Genomic DNA, 15,495 nt, shown 5'->3' on the forward strand with positions numbered 1-15,495 from the left:
CACCAACGCTACTCAGCTGCTCATTGGAAGGGAGAAAAACCTAAGAAGTCGATGGATTAGGTATGAAGGCAGTGCCTGGGCAGGCGGGGGCAGAATACAATGAGAGTGAACACATTGTGTTTTATTGCACAACATGCTGTGAATGTAATCGTTTTCTTCTCACTGGAGGTTTATAGAAGATAAACCCACTGAGGCACAGACAGATGAAGTGATTTGTACCGGATCACACAGTTTGATCAAGCATTGAAGCAGCGTTTCTGTTCCAATGCCTGCTCTTTCCAAGTCAACATTGAGTTATCCTCCAGAAGGTATCTCCTCCCAAGCCAAGTGAGTGGAGGCTTGACATGCTTCCAAGAACTCGCGTATTTCATGTTTAGCTTGTGCTTTAAATTATAAATGTCCTAGGCCTACATTCCATAAACAATGTTCATTCACCCAATAAAGTGTGAACTGATTTTATTTTTTCATTATTTTATGTGAAGGGAATGACCAGGGTGTTGTTGTGTTATTTATTTCACTCTGTGACCAGCCTTCCCTGGAGTGGTATATGAGATTTTAAAAAAGGAATGCGTTTGATCATCTGAGCCTAACTTTTCCAGAATAACCAACAAAAGGTAACAAGACCATCGCTCTAAAGGTTTTCAGTAAAGGAGCAGCCGCACTCAAATGAACCATACATTAATAAAGCGTATCTGCGTGTGTTGGGACGGCCCAACTCATCGGGGAATTGAATCTTAATATCTTAGTTTCAAGGAGCACCCATATGCCTCTGGGTTAGGTGTGCTATACAAATGTCTAAATAAATAAATACATACATACATAAATACATAAATACATAAGGAGAGAAGAATTCTACCAGTCCTTACATAAAAAGTCCCACTGCGATACTGTTAAAAGATTTTGTGTAAAATCCTTACGAGGTTCAAGCCAAATGGTAAAGGAAGGAGGACTGAGAAATTTGAAGTTGGGAGGAAAGACTTTTAACATCATGTATGTAGTATAGTGTGGGAGGAACTTATTTCTGTGAACTGCGTCTGACTTTTAGGAAGTTTTTGAACTGTTCCAAGGGAATATTTTTTAAATGATGCTAACATTATGTTGTTAAGTTATAATTGTGAATTGCAGCTGATCCGACATATATCATGGTTCGGCTTTCAGACGGGAAAAATTGATTGAGTTCATCAATTGTTGTGAAGAGGCCAATGATTTGCTGAAGAATTTGCCGCTTTGTTAAATGGCCCTTATCCATGAAAAGTATATGTGCCATTGTTTAAATTCTAAAATATACACTTAATTCAGCAAATGAGAAGACTGCTTTGTTACAGGACAAGCGATGAAGAATTGGAATAATCCAGGTGTGAAGTGGGTTTGTTCTAGAATCTGTGGAAATGTGTCGCTGCACAGCAGATATGCATCAGGGGTCTTGCTGATAATGGACATTCAAGTGTATCCTCAATAGATCGATCGATCCACCAGCAAGATTAAAAAATCATGGAATTTCAAGTACTTTAATTTCCCTAATAGATTTTCGCCAACTCATGATTTAGTCGCTAAGATCCTTTTTTTTAACAATGGAAGTGTGTCTTTTGTACACTATGGGCCTCATCACAAGTCAGGCGGTAAGGGGTTAACGGCGCCGGTAAAGGTGCCAGCGCCGTCAACCCCATACCGCCTGATTACGAGGTCCCCTCGCGGGACCCGGTCTGCACGTCTGGTTTCAGCAGACGTGCAGAGCGGGTCCCGCGGGGGGAAGAGGGAGCAAACAACGGGCCGCTCGTAATCGGCCCGTTGTTTGCTCCCACTCCCATTCCCATTCAGCCCTATGGGGGCTGAAATGGGAATGGGGAAGGGCCGGGTCCGGGTTCCCAAAGGGAGGAATTACCGGCCCCTCCGAACTCGGAATGGCCCTGTAATTCCTAATTCTGGGAACCCGGACCAGATTTTGGCGGCAGCCATCCCGCCAATAGCGGCATGGCTACCGCCAAAATTGTAATGAGGCCCAATGTATTGTATTCACATTGTTTCGTAATTACGAACTTTCTCACAATTCCTCAACCTAAAAAGTGACAATATATTTGTCTTGCCTTTTGTAGAGTCATCTTTAAAAGGTATGTGTAGCTTCATAGGTCAACATTGTGTGTTTTAAATTGCACTTTGAATAATTCTAATAATAATACAGGTTATTACAAAGGCTTTATCCCAAATTTGCCACTTCTAAGCACTATACTGATATTAACTTTTAAAGGGCAGTCTTGGGGCATATCATAGGTGAACACCTAACCCCTGAGCTATCTAACTGGTGGATTGCCAAAATCTCTCTCTATATATATATCCCATATTAAGTGATCTGAAGATTGTGAAAGCTTGCAAATAAATGACTTTGTAAGCCTAAGTTATCAACCTGTTGTCTTCTTGGTATCAACTCTTAGAATTAACTGTGGCCAACACAGTAAAACAAATGAAAGCTATCCCTCTGGCGCTCACTCTCTTACATGCATATCAGTCCTCCAGCAACATATCGCTGTACAGATGTTTAGGACTACATCACCTATCATTCCGAACCCAGATAGTCAATGGTGAGATATCATGGTAGTTGTAGTCCAAAACACAGGTTGCAGGCCCCATTGCAAGGACCGTAACTCATCATTCAGGCTCTTCCTTTATTCTCAAGGTGCCACTGTCCCATCTAAAACCTGGAGTCCACATTTGGATGATATGAGACATTTTTAGAGCTGTAAAATGCGGGCAATTTCTTAGAGTAGAGGAACATTGCAACCCCTATTTATGACAATCCATGGAAGAGTTCAAGACCCCTGTCCAGACAGATTCATTGGCCATTCACATCACGTTGGCACGTACCTCTGCATCCGGTTCTCACTGTTCCATAGAACCTGTCGCCGCACTCGGTACAGGATGTGCCTCCAAACCCTTCCTTACAGAGACAGTGGCCTGTGACCTATTCAAAGAAAATAAGCCTGTTAGAGGAAACCATTCGTAAAAAGATATTGGGGGAAAATTCACAAAAGCAATGTTGGGGCAATTGGGCAGGTACACGTCATCATTTGAGCCAAAAATAGACACACCCTACTCTGAAAGGACCTTTGAATGTGTGCAATATGTACAGAAAGCAAAGACATGTCCCTGTGCATGAACGGAACAGGCAAAGGGAGTGCGCATTGCGTGACAGAGTCATACCTCGCATGCATTTTTATTTGCAAGTGGAATCGCTCTCTACTTGCATTTCTATCTCTCAATCATGGATAGAAATGTTGTTTCTTTTCTTTTTTTAGCATTTCATGGTGACTAGCCCCTTAAGAAACGCATTCCTAGGATGCACAGGGTAGCGGGACCCCGTCATACGTTAGCATTGAGAGCCACCCACTTGCAGTGTATGGGAGGCGTCGGCCAGCACTTGGGTTGCTGTCCACCCTCCCCTCTTCCAAAGTGCCCTGGTCCCCTTTGAGAATAAAGTAACCTGTGCATTTCCAAAACAATTTCAAGAGGAAAGTGTATGCTCTGTTCGTTTTTCACATTTTCGTTAGTGGCATACTCCCGTTGGTGTACTTTCTTACGATGCTCAAAATCACGTTCTTGGTTTCAACTCTCACCTAGTAATTATGCAAAATATTGCAAAAAACGTCAATTTCAAGAATTGTATATCATGACATCATCACAGGGTGACACTGCGCTGATGTTCGCAAACTATCTCGGGCTGGCCCTACTGCTATGATGCATTAATGTTTTCCTTACCATTGCTATTGTTTTTTAAGAACTGTCAGGCTATTATGCAAATCTATGCAAAAAAGACGGGCATACTCGTCCTTGGCACTTAAGGGGTTAAATGAAATAATTGAACATGGCCTACAGTTTTAATTTTCTGTTAAATAAAGAGACCATTTTCCACCTGCGACATTGCCCTCCCAGCCTTTATCTCCTCCACCTCTCAGTAAAGGGAGCTCATGTTATAAAACACGCTTTAATGGCCCCCATCTTCTAGGGGGAAAATATTAAGCTCAGTAACCTGAAGCCTAATACCTATTGTAAAGTATCATGAGACGCTACAGGAAACATATATATATATATATATATCATTTTCCACTTTTTAGAGGTATGATGTGTGTTGTGTGTTGTATTCTTAGAGAAGCAGGCACCTTGACAGGCTATGAACAATGGACCATTTGTATCACGTGTTTCAAGTAAGCAGACATACGAGCATTCAATGACTTGCTGAAATGTGATGTGATGCTTTTCATAACTTCCTGTCACGTGGACAAGTGACTTCCTGTGAGTCCATTTCCGATCATCATATAATCACACTTTTGAGCGAGCCAGTCCTCCTTCTTGCCAGACCCAGCGAAAATGGAAATATATTAATATACATTGAGGTGGGCAGTTCTTAAATCCATGCCGTGCTTCACTTTGGAACTCACAAAATCCCATTGTTTGCTTTCAAATATTTCCTGGATTTGGGAGCAAGTCAGCCTCAAACAGCAGGACCTGGGCAACAGATGCATTTGGAATCCTCCAGCATAGCGCCCCCTCTGCTAATTCCCGAAGCACTATTCAGGTCTTGAGTCTTTTTCAGGGCTCGAGACAGCTCAGAAAATAACTCTTCCTTTGGAGGATTAGAGGTCCTTGGCAGCACAGACCTTTTTTGCCTCTCTATTAAATTGGATTTGTGACCTGAATTCGCTCAGTCCCGGGTCAGTGCGCTGGGCAAATCCCTTTTTCAGCCGCACTACTTTCAAGCAGAATTACTCCTGCCTTTCGGGGGGATTTAGCCATTTCTGCAGAAGTTGGGAACTTTAAAACAAGTTCCCCTTTAAGCTTTAATTCACCTCAGCTAATAAAAAAAAAAAGTCTGCGATCATCTGCTCCCGAAGCAGTGGCATGTAACACCATTTCACCCTTTGCTGATCACAGACAGCTCTCTTATTAATCACTGGACTCCGCCCATAGGCGAATAACAAGGCCCACGTTTAGGAATTAATGCTGCAGCAGTGGGCACATACAGTCCTATAAACATGACAATACCAAGTCCACTGCATGTTTGCTGCTCACTCTGCTTTCATTTTAACATGCGTCCTATAATGTGTCTTTCATCCCACATCGTTTTCCACACAAATCCCTAAAAGTAAATAACACACGGAATAAAAGGTGTTCTCCTTTTATTCTTGTGCAACATATTCATGGCTTTATGAAGTTTCTGAAATATTTCAGTTATGTTTTCCATAATAAAATAACACTTTGTCTATTTTCCAGGGATAGTATACAGTTTGATTTTGTGGTCCTCAAATCTTGCATACGAGTGCCCAAAATGCACAAAGTCTACACAGTTGTCTATGCAAAGAGCTCCCTTTCAGAAACCCTTTAAGGGTCGCTCTATTAAAAATGCAAATTGTGTGGAGCGGAAGAAATCCTGGAGTAGATTTCAATCTCAAGAACTAGTCATGGACACCCCAAGTGTGAGTAAAGAGGTTGTATGGCCGTGCAAGCATATTTGATACCATTTTTTGGCCGTGATGTCTGTGCTGTTCTACAAAAAGCGAAAGACTGAAATACCGACCAACATGTCTTCGTACTCTCCAGATCAATGTATGCAAGTATGTTTTTTTTACAAAAATAACTTTTCTCACATAGCTTTGAGGGCTATACTATAGCCAAACACATTAGTCACTGCCTTCAGCAAGAAAGATAAAAGCGAATGCGGCTCTTCCCTACCTGCAGAAAACTATAGATACCCTAACAGCCTCACTATGATGCAGGAATTACTGTCAAACCCAATTTACTGATACCGCCGTTCGGTCTGGCAAAACCTCTGGCACATGGTAGGTAGCGTTAGTCCCTATTCATGGAGTCCATAGGACCCCGCAGGGGACATGGAGGAATTGCCCCAGACTTTCATGCCACCCACTATATCCCTCCCTGTTTAATGTGGGGGATTCACTCGAAACAGCCCGAAGGCAAACCCCCACCTTAACATCAATCTCACCGTGTGGTGTTCCAGGAAAACACTGAGAGTAATTCTGTTACCACCAAATACAATGTCTTTAACAGAAATGCCATTCAATCTTAACAGCATCCCCCAAAATCACAATGAGTCCCCACATAATTATGATTGTGGCACCCTATGTCACTAGTTTCCCAGGTGCTCATGAACTCACAGGCACTAATTGGTCTCCAGGTTTGTTCTTCCTACCCGGTCATACTTCTTCTGATGTGCCAACCATGTTTCAATTCTAGTGCTGGTTATGTCTCCATCACATCTCAAATTATTATAGTGTTGCGGTCGCCACACTGTAGTTAAGTTACATGTTGAGTACCATAGGAAATACACATTTTATTTTGCTAATAACATTTTATGTGTATGACGGTTTGGGCTGATACTTTGCAGACAAAATTGTAAGCACTGAACCCCATCCCTCACCACCCCCAGACTGGACATTTTGGAAAAGATCAGCTAGAAAATAAAAAAGTTATTAAGATAACAAAAAACAACCCTTTGGCCTAGTCCCAGTCATTTTCTCATAGACAGAAAAGACAAATATTTCCCGGACCGCATAGCGAAAAATGCTATATGAAATTGGGCCTGGTAGGAAACAACTTGGGCACGAAGCATTGACTTGAATTCCTAGGGGAAGTGTGGGGGGGCAGAGTAGGGGTTATTGTGTCCAGTACTTCTTAACATATTTGTGGGAGAAGGGGGTGCCTCCTTCTACCAAACTTATAGAGATATCTCCCATGGTTTTTCGCAGCAGAGAGACTTTTCAGAAATGAAAATCCGACATCTTTTTTTTTCCGATGCGAGTGATAACCTTTGTCTTTAAAGTGGAGGATCTACTAGAACTTGACCAGTGGTACATCTTCTACTTTAAAAACAATCACACAGTGTGATGTTTCCAGAAAACAATACAATGTCTTTAACAGAAATGCCACCAAATGTTTACAGCATTCCCAAAATCAGAATGAGACCACAAATAATTATGATCAGGCCACCCCATGTTGCCAGTTTCCCAGGTGCCTGTCAAATCACAGGCATTCATTGGTCTCCAGTGTGAATCCTCCTACCCATTCATACTTATTCTGATGGGCCAGACATGTTTTAATTCTAGTGCTGTCTATGTCTTTACCACATCTCAAATTATTATAGTTTGGCATTAAGTTGCATGTTGAGTACCGTAGGAAATCCACAACATGATGTGTAAGCACAACCCAGCAATCCCCCCCCCCCACCCAACTCCCAGACTGGAAATCTTGGGAAAGATCAGTTAAAAAATAGAAAGTTATTAAGATAACAAAAAATCACACCTTTGTGCTAGTTCCCATTCATTTTCCCATAGACGAAAAGGCCAATTTTTTAAAGACTGCACAGTGAAAACCGCTGGTTTTAACTGGACCAGGTATGAACCAACTTGGGCACGAAGCATTGACTCGAGTTCCAGGGGTGTGGCACAGTAGGGGTTATTGCATCCAGTAATTTTTTTAAATATTTGACGGAGAAGAGGGTGCCCACTTATCCGAAAATGATGGTGATATCTTCCTTGGTGCTTTCCAGCAGAGAGACTTTTCAGAAATGAATACCTACCCTCTTTTAACACCTTTTTTTCCGACGCAAGAGATAACAGCGGTTATCCCCACGGCTACCCAAAAACAAAAAGGCAGAAACATGCCACTTTGAGGAAGAAAAACAATTAAATGGCATCAGGCTAGAGGTGGCCACCAACATGAAATTGAGGAATTGGAGGAGGGCTAGGGACAAGGTTAAGAGCATGAACAATTTCCTGTAGTCACGGTTATTCAGCAGGATAATTGCAGCTGCAGAAGAAAAAGTGAGCGGCAATGAAAGTGCATCACACAGACCAACGTGGGTTTGGTGGCCATAGAGAGGGGTAGGAAGGGAGACATAAGTTAATGGGGGTGGGGGGAAGCAGGGCAGGAGTAGAGTGGCACTTGATGAGTGACTGGGAAGGCAGGGAATTTTTGTTTTCCCTCACTGTTGTTCCCAATAAACATGGTTATCCGATGACTACAGATAACCACAATTATTTGTAGTCCTTTGTTACTATAGCCACAATAGTGGGATAAAATCCTTCAAAAAAGGGAAATAAAGAAAAAAAGTATTTGTGCATGGCTAGTGGCCCAATAGTGTTTTGGTCTGCCTTCCCCCCACTGATTGCCTGTCCTGCTCGGCCTGATTGGCTGTTATCTAGCATCACATGACCAGAAGCTACCATCTTCTGGAAACTTTCCAGAGCAGCCTTGACCGGGCAGCCGGCTAAGTGTCACGGCAAAGGGCTGCTCCCTTCTGTGCAGCCCCCACTCCTTGTTTGCCCCAGTTTGCCCATGGATGCCTGATGGAACACACTACAGGTACAACTCAGGTAAGGTGGTATGGGCAGAGAGCACAGCCATTACTGTGCTCTGGTAATACCCTGCTTCTTTTATTCCTATTTGTACAATAATACCAGCTGCTGATAACTTCCTCTTTGGGCGCTCTAGTTATGCTCCTTAGGTAGCCATTGTTGCGCTTAGATTATATCTCGGGCTGGCAGTGTATTGCACCTGGGTGAATTTTGGAAGTGGGTCGTGTGTTGCAATCGGAAGAATTCTGGGGGTAAGCAATGTGTTGCTCTTGTAAAGATTAGCCATGTGTCACATTTCGAAAGAATCGTGAAGATTAGCCGTGTGTCACATTTCGAAAGAATTGTGAAGATTAACCGTGTGTCACATTTTGAAAGAACTGTGAAGATTAGCAATGCGTCACATTTTGAAAGAATTTAGAAATACTATTAGTTTCATTCAGTGCACAATATAAATAATTCAAAATTCAAAATTCAAAATTAATAAAGAATTGTGAAGATTAGCCATGCATCACTTTAAAAAGAACTGTGACGATTAGCCATGCGTCACATTTAGAAAGAACTGGGAAAATTAGCCATGCGTCACATTTAGAAAGAATTGTGAAGATTGGCCATGCTTCACATTAGTTGTTTAATCTTGCTGCACCAAGCAGCACACTTTGTGTGGGTAATTCTTGCTGCGCACAGAGGGCCTTGTGGGAGCAGCTGATGTATTGAATGAGACCTATGGACTTTTGCAGGCTCTTTTCTGTGGACAAAGGGACAATGTTCTGTGCAGGCCTAGGCTCCGTGTGCACTAAAGCCATGGTACACATTTTATTCTTTTCTATGTGTTGATTCAAATGCTGAATTGGATTTGCACTACGGCCATGGTACACATTTTATTCTTTTCTATGTGTTGATTCAAATGCTGAATTGGATTTGAGTTTGCCGTTTCTTGGGAACTTTCCGCATCCACTGGCTGGTTTCGGGTGCCTTCGGCAGCTATGACGGCTGCGCTCGGAGAGCTACCGCTCTCATGGAGAACTGACTCTGCCCCCTTCGATGACGCGCACGCGATCGTCGGCACCAGCGCAGCTCCAGGAAGGGCTGGAAAGGCAGGCGACGTGAGTGCCGACATACTGGCACCCCCACAAACCCCCCCACTGGCGTCGTCATTTGCTGTGCAGCGCTGCTCAAGGTCTGACAGAGGCCACCCTTCCGCCGCCCCCGTCAGAGACCTGCTCGCCATGTTGGCAGTTGGCTGAGCGCTGCACGCAATACTACACGCGTCTCATGAGGGTGAGTGACTTGTGTCGCCGCTGTCTCCGTTTTTATCTTGTGTCTCCTGATTTTCATGGTTTTTGTCTTCAGTCCTCAGCACGCCGTGGGGCATATAGCTCGGAGACTGACCCGAACTTGTTTGGGTCATGTTGTCACTGTGGAAGTCTTTCGAATTTAGCACCCTTGCTATAGTCTTAGTGTTTTTGGTGCTTCTAAGCCGACGGCGACTCTGCTCCGAGTCCATGTCCATGTCTGTGGCTAGATCATCCAGCTGGTCCTTTCTTACACTTTTCCTCTCTGGGTGCTTTGTTTGTCTTAAAGGTTTCCCATTAGGCTCCATAAATCACATGTTCGCGCTCCGCGGATCCCGCGGACTCCTGCAGACTCCAACTCTCCTCATAACTTCACTCTGGGGGGAGATTTTTAGTCCTCCCACAGTGGTAGTAGATGGGGGAGAAAGACTGTAGGGACTCCTGCAGACTCCAACTCTCCTCACAACTCCGCTGATGTATTGTACTTGCAGGAATTTGTGGGAGTAACGAGTGTGTTGAGCCTCGAGGGGTTGTGTGGATGCAAAGTGTATTGCACTTGGATGAATTGGAGAGTACCATTGTGTTGCAGCTGGATGGGCACTGAGGACACACTTGGAAGAACTTTAAGAGTAGCCAGGTTACTAACCACCCTGTTCCACCTCCCCTCCATACATACCTCCCAAGTACTATACACGCCCTATGGAGTAGCCAAACTACACACAATAACACACCCAACAAAGCTAACATTTGCACACAACAAACAATCCCAGGCACCAGACCTTACCCATCCAGAAACAACAAGCCAGTGTGCACGATCAGAACTACCAGCCAAACTACAAATGAAACACACAAACACACACTCAACATAACAAACCTGTGCATACAACAATCAATCCCAGACACTGGGGCTTACCCTCACGAATGCAATCAACTCATCAGTGCCAACACACACAGGCGCCAGTTCCTCATGGTTCTGTATCCATCCTATCAATCTGCCCTCATTAACCCGCCCTCCCCTCTTTCTTGCAGAGCCATGTGAGCACCTGGAGACCACGCCAATGGTTATGGTGCGCGGTATAAGAAAAATTAACATAACATAACATGGAGACAAGTACAAAGGGCCACAAGCACCATAGGGTAGAATGGGTCCATGAAACATAGAGATAGGCATAAAGGGTCACATGCAGCATAGACAGGTAGAAAGAGTCACATGAACCATTGAGCGGCAGAAAGGGTTGCATGCACCATGCAGAGGTAGAAAGAGTCGCATCACCAATGGAGATAGGCAGAAAGGGTCTCATGGACCATAGAGGGGCAGATGAGCCCCAAGAACTATAGAGATAGGTAGAAAGTGTTGCATGCACCATAGAGAGGTAGAAAGAGTCACAGGAAACATAGAGAGATAGAAAAATAGTTGCATGCACCAGAGAGAGGTAGAAGGAGTCACATGAATCATAGATATAGGTAGAAAGGGTCACATGCACCATATAGAGGTGGAAGCAGTCGCATGGACCATAGAGTAGGTAGAAAGAGGCACATGCATGCTATAAATGGTTGAAGGAGTTCCATAACCCATAGAGATAGACATAAAGGGTCACATGCACCATGGAGAGGTAGAAGCAGTCACATGAACCATGGAGATAGGTATAAAGTGGCACATGCACCCTATAAATGGTAGAAGGAGTTCCATAACCCACAGAGATAGGTAGAAAGGGTCACATGTACCATAGAGAGGTAGAAGCAGTCACATGAACCATAGAGATAGGTAGAAAGGGTCACATTCACTCTATGAGGGTAGAAAGAATCACGTGAGCCATGGAGAAGTAAAACAGCTCACATTAAGCACACTCTTACATAATTCTGGTCTCTTGACCCTATGCACAGCACCATGTGTATATTCAGCACTTTTCGACCTTCAAGGAGTACACTGCCCGTGAAGTTGATCAACCAATTGCGTAGGTGTATAAAATGACTTGGTCAAAAGTAGGAAAGAACCCTGGTTCTGTAGAAGTTGCTCTCTTTCATCATGCCGCGTCTAATGGATTGTGGTGGAATGTGTTGGTTGCCTTACCTGGTTGCACTGGGCACTATAGGAGTTCTGTGGGTCGCAGTTGCATTTTTGGCAGCCCAGGCCACTTGCCAGGTTCCAGTGGTTGGTGGCACACTGGTCACACCTCTGCCCTATCACATTGGGGAGGCAAGTGCATCGGCCAGCCTCGGGGTGGCATGGGATGTCCGGACGTGCCCCCCGGGTATCGCATGGACATCCTGGTGAATGAAAAGAGAGGCAGGTTAGAAGCACCTTCCAAAATGGCAGCCGGAGACTACACCGACACATACATCAAGGCGTGGGACTGGGATGATGCTGGCGCCCTCTAAAGTTAAGAAACTGCTATTGCATCATTAATATATGGTAATAAACAGGTCCACGTTACAACAATTACTAGAATTAAAGCCATGTCCAAGTTCTCATTCAGAGGGCAAAAGAAAACCTCTGTGGAGCATTAATCACAATTGATTTCAAAATGTAAAACAATATATTTTCCCTTAACCTACCATGCGGGGGAGCAATTTACAACTTCCTGTTCCATAGCAGAAATATATATATATATATATATATATATATATATATATATATATATATATATATATATTTTTTTTTTATTATTATTTTGTTATAGCTGAATAGAATCAACTTTTCAAAATTACATGATAATTCCATAAAAAGGTCCCAATACATGGTTAACATACACTTAAGGACATATAGTAAAGAAAGCTGAACGACAACAAATACCACAATTTGCAGAATAATACAATTACTTCAGCACAGGTTACCCTATTAAGAAATCTCAAAAGATAGAAAACCACATCAACTCATGTACATTCAACCAGTTATTAATATGACTGTTCATAAAAAAAATTCACAAGGTAATATAAATTCTAGAAAGTGCACCAGTGCCTTTATAACCGAAAATCTGGTACTGTTGATTATATAAAACATATTGCGATTTTTACAGAAATGGATCCTATTGTTTAATCATGTGTTTGTGGCATATTACACCAAATAGAGATTAGCAATGCTCCGAAGGTACTTCATAGCACAGGCTTTATAATTTCAGTTGACATTTCTCAGTGCGAAACTTGAACCAGAGGTCTCACCAAATTGTAGGCAGACAAAAAAGATACAACCTGTTAGGTGATCGACTAAAAGGCAGGCCGGGGTGTATTACATGATTCCATCTGACTGCTGTTCATTGTATACTCCTCCGTCAATCCTTTTAACTGCCTTTAGCTTTATGCTTATCATATCTGTTTACCTGCTTACTTGGCTTATACTCTGGTCCACAGACATATTTGCTCTCCATCGCTCAGTTGCAGAGAAAACCATAAGGAATTATATTGCCCAGCATGCACTGCTTGGACCCGGTGTGGGTCGCCCTTGGCCACGTCTTTCTTGGGTGCCCAATAGGAATAAGAGGGCCGCGTCAATGCAGTTTTGCCTGTTCTGCCTGTTCTGCCGGGCCTGTGGGCTCTGTTACTGGGTTCTGCTTTCTCACATTTTAACTATGCGCTTGTGCAAGTTACAGTTTACTTTACTCTGTTTCTTATTTTGTTTTAGCTCCATTCACGTATGGATGTGGTTTCGCCAACAGGCTCAGACTAAGTGTAGCAGAAACCGCAGAGCTACACTTATTAGATATTAGATATGTTGCTTTGTACAATGGCGACTTGGAGAATCACAATTTCCACCTGCTATCCTGTTATGCGCAGTAGAGACTGCCCGCTTCGAATATTGTCACCACTAGAGGGAGCTGTTGCATTAGGAAACATGTAGTTGTCCTACTGTATGAATGAAAACCTACTGTAAATTAGAGTCTGTCCGCTTCGTCTCTTGTCACCACAGAGGGAGCCGCTGCTTTAGGAAATATATAGTGGTCCTTCAGTCCTTTGCTTACACACTTTGGCCCTTGTACACAGGCTTTGACACTAGTAACCTATAAACTGTTCCGGAGCCGCAGCCTACTTTTTCTGATTCCATACCTAGTACTGAATCTGAACAATCATACCCTCTTTAGTACAGACTCCCTCACATCATTATACGAACTTCCTATTTTGCATCCATCTCTCCGTTTCCTGCCCATCACTATGTCCAAGCCAGCAACCCTATCGACTATGGCATGGCCATACTCAGTGCTGGAGCCCGGGAGATACAGGGGGGCCGGCTGCCCCCTGGCTCTCCCGTGGTGTCCAATGTGCTGCCCTACCCCCCGCTGCTGCCCTATGATCCACTCCCCGGCACCAAAAGCTGCCTCCACTGCTGGCCATGCTGATCCTAATAAATTGACCGAACGCTATCCGCTTCCTTTCGTACCTCGATTGATCTTATACAGAACATTGATGCACAGACCTATCCATGGCCTGAGATCTAGGGCCGTTTTTCTTCTTAATGCTACTCGCTTTAACCAGTTGGGATGGGCCTGTACCACTCATGCGATTAGAAATTGGAATGGCTCCCGCTGGAAGCTTGCGATATCACTGAGCCATCGACCTTTTGAAAAAAGAATCAAGACATTCTTGTTCTAAAGTTAACTAAATGATATGCTATGTTAAGTTAAAGGTTCTTTTACCGCGCACGGCTACCACCTGCATGGTTTCTTGGCTCTCTGGCGGATCTGTAATGCCAGAAGGATGGCGGTTATGTTAGTAGGATTGAGCGGGTAAAAGAGCAAGAGAGCTTTGATGTGCTGTTGGCAGCTTCAGTTCGGCGAAACCAGTCACTTAGCTTAGGTGCGTTTTTCAATGTGAAGTTAAAACCACTTTTCCTTAAGTTTGTTTCACTCTCATTGGTTGGTAGCAGGGGCGCCGGGCACGCAGGTGCTCGGGCACCCCCCGGGAAAGGCTATTTTTGTCAAAGTCCTGATACTTATAATGGGACGTTTTTGTTTTTTTAGCCGTCGGCCCCCCTGTATCCCACGGGGAAACAAAAAGTCTACGCCCCTGGTTGGTAGAGCGCTTAGATACCTACAGGTCAGAGTGTCATATATCACCAACAAATTGCCGTCAAGGCACATTCTTACTATTAGAGTCTCAACTTGTATTTTGGCGGGAACTTGATGAAGCAAACCTTGCAGTCAAATGGCACTGCGTTAACCCTATGAGCTTGTCTGTCCAGGTAGACACATTGCCCAAGAGGACTGCAGGGGCAGTGTAGTGGGTTGAGCGTCTGCTGCAGAATTGTGGATCTGATTACCAAAAGAGAGAATGAATTACACGCACTTTACTTGTGCAATTAAATCGACTATCCGCTGCACCGTGTGGTGTGGTCCTTCACGCTGCACATGTTCACAAATCACAAGTGTTCCGGGCAACGTGAGTAATTCGCCCTTTCATGTCCTCTTGTGAATCATGGCGAAATCGTGCGTCTAAAGTGGGGGTGAGAGGTGCTTTCATTCTGTGAGTCGACCACTAAGTGTGCGATCATAATGGCATAGCTCTCAACTCACACGCTTTTGGCGGGTGTCACCCGCCTTGTAAAGGGCTGACTCACCCGCCAAGCCTCCTGCACGCCCATACATTCCAATGGGCGTCTCACCCGCCAAAAACAAAATCGGGTGATTTCACCCGTCTTTGCAACACAAATGGTTGAGAGCTATGTAATGGCGCAGAGGCCAGCTCATTCCCAGGGAATGCAATCCTACTGCCAGGGCGATGGGCAGTGATTGCAATCTTGCCTACTATTAAAACGCCATTCATTTCAGCAATGTGTGATTAACATAATATAACACACTGCAGCCTTTCATTTTTCTAGTTATCTTGCTAAGAATTGTGAAAACATAGCC

At 43.9% G+C, this 15,495-nt stretch overlaps 1 protein-coding gene across 1 annotated transcript in view; it reads right to left on the minus strand.

Moving 5' to 3' along the window:
- The window catches only part of LAMB3 (laminin subunit beta 3), a 149,626-nt gene that overhangs the window by 44,424 nt on the left and 89,707 nt on the right, over positions 1 to 15,495 (minus strand). The window contains exons 12-13 of the mRNA XM_069633278.1: positions 11,727 to 11,923; positions 2,860 to 2,956 (exon numbers count right to left, since the gene is read on the minus strand). Coding sequence (XP_069489379.1) covers positions 2,860 to 2,956; positions 11,727 to 11,923 — 294 coding nt within the window. The remainder of the gene's footprint in view (positions 1 to 2,859; positions 2,957 to 11,726; positions 11,924 to 15,495) is intronic.

This window comes from Ambystoma mexicanum, chromosome 13 (assembly GCF_040938575.1).
Source record: "Ambystoma mexicanum isolate Mex_15411 chromosome 13, UKY_AmexF1_1, whole genome shotgun sequence".
NCBI lineage: Eukaryota > Metazoa > Chordata > Amphibia > Caudata > Ambystomatidae > Ambystoma > Ambystoma mexicanum.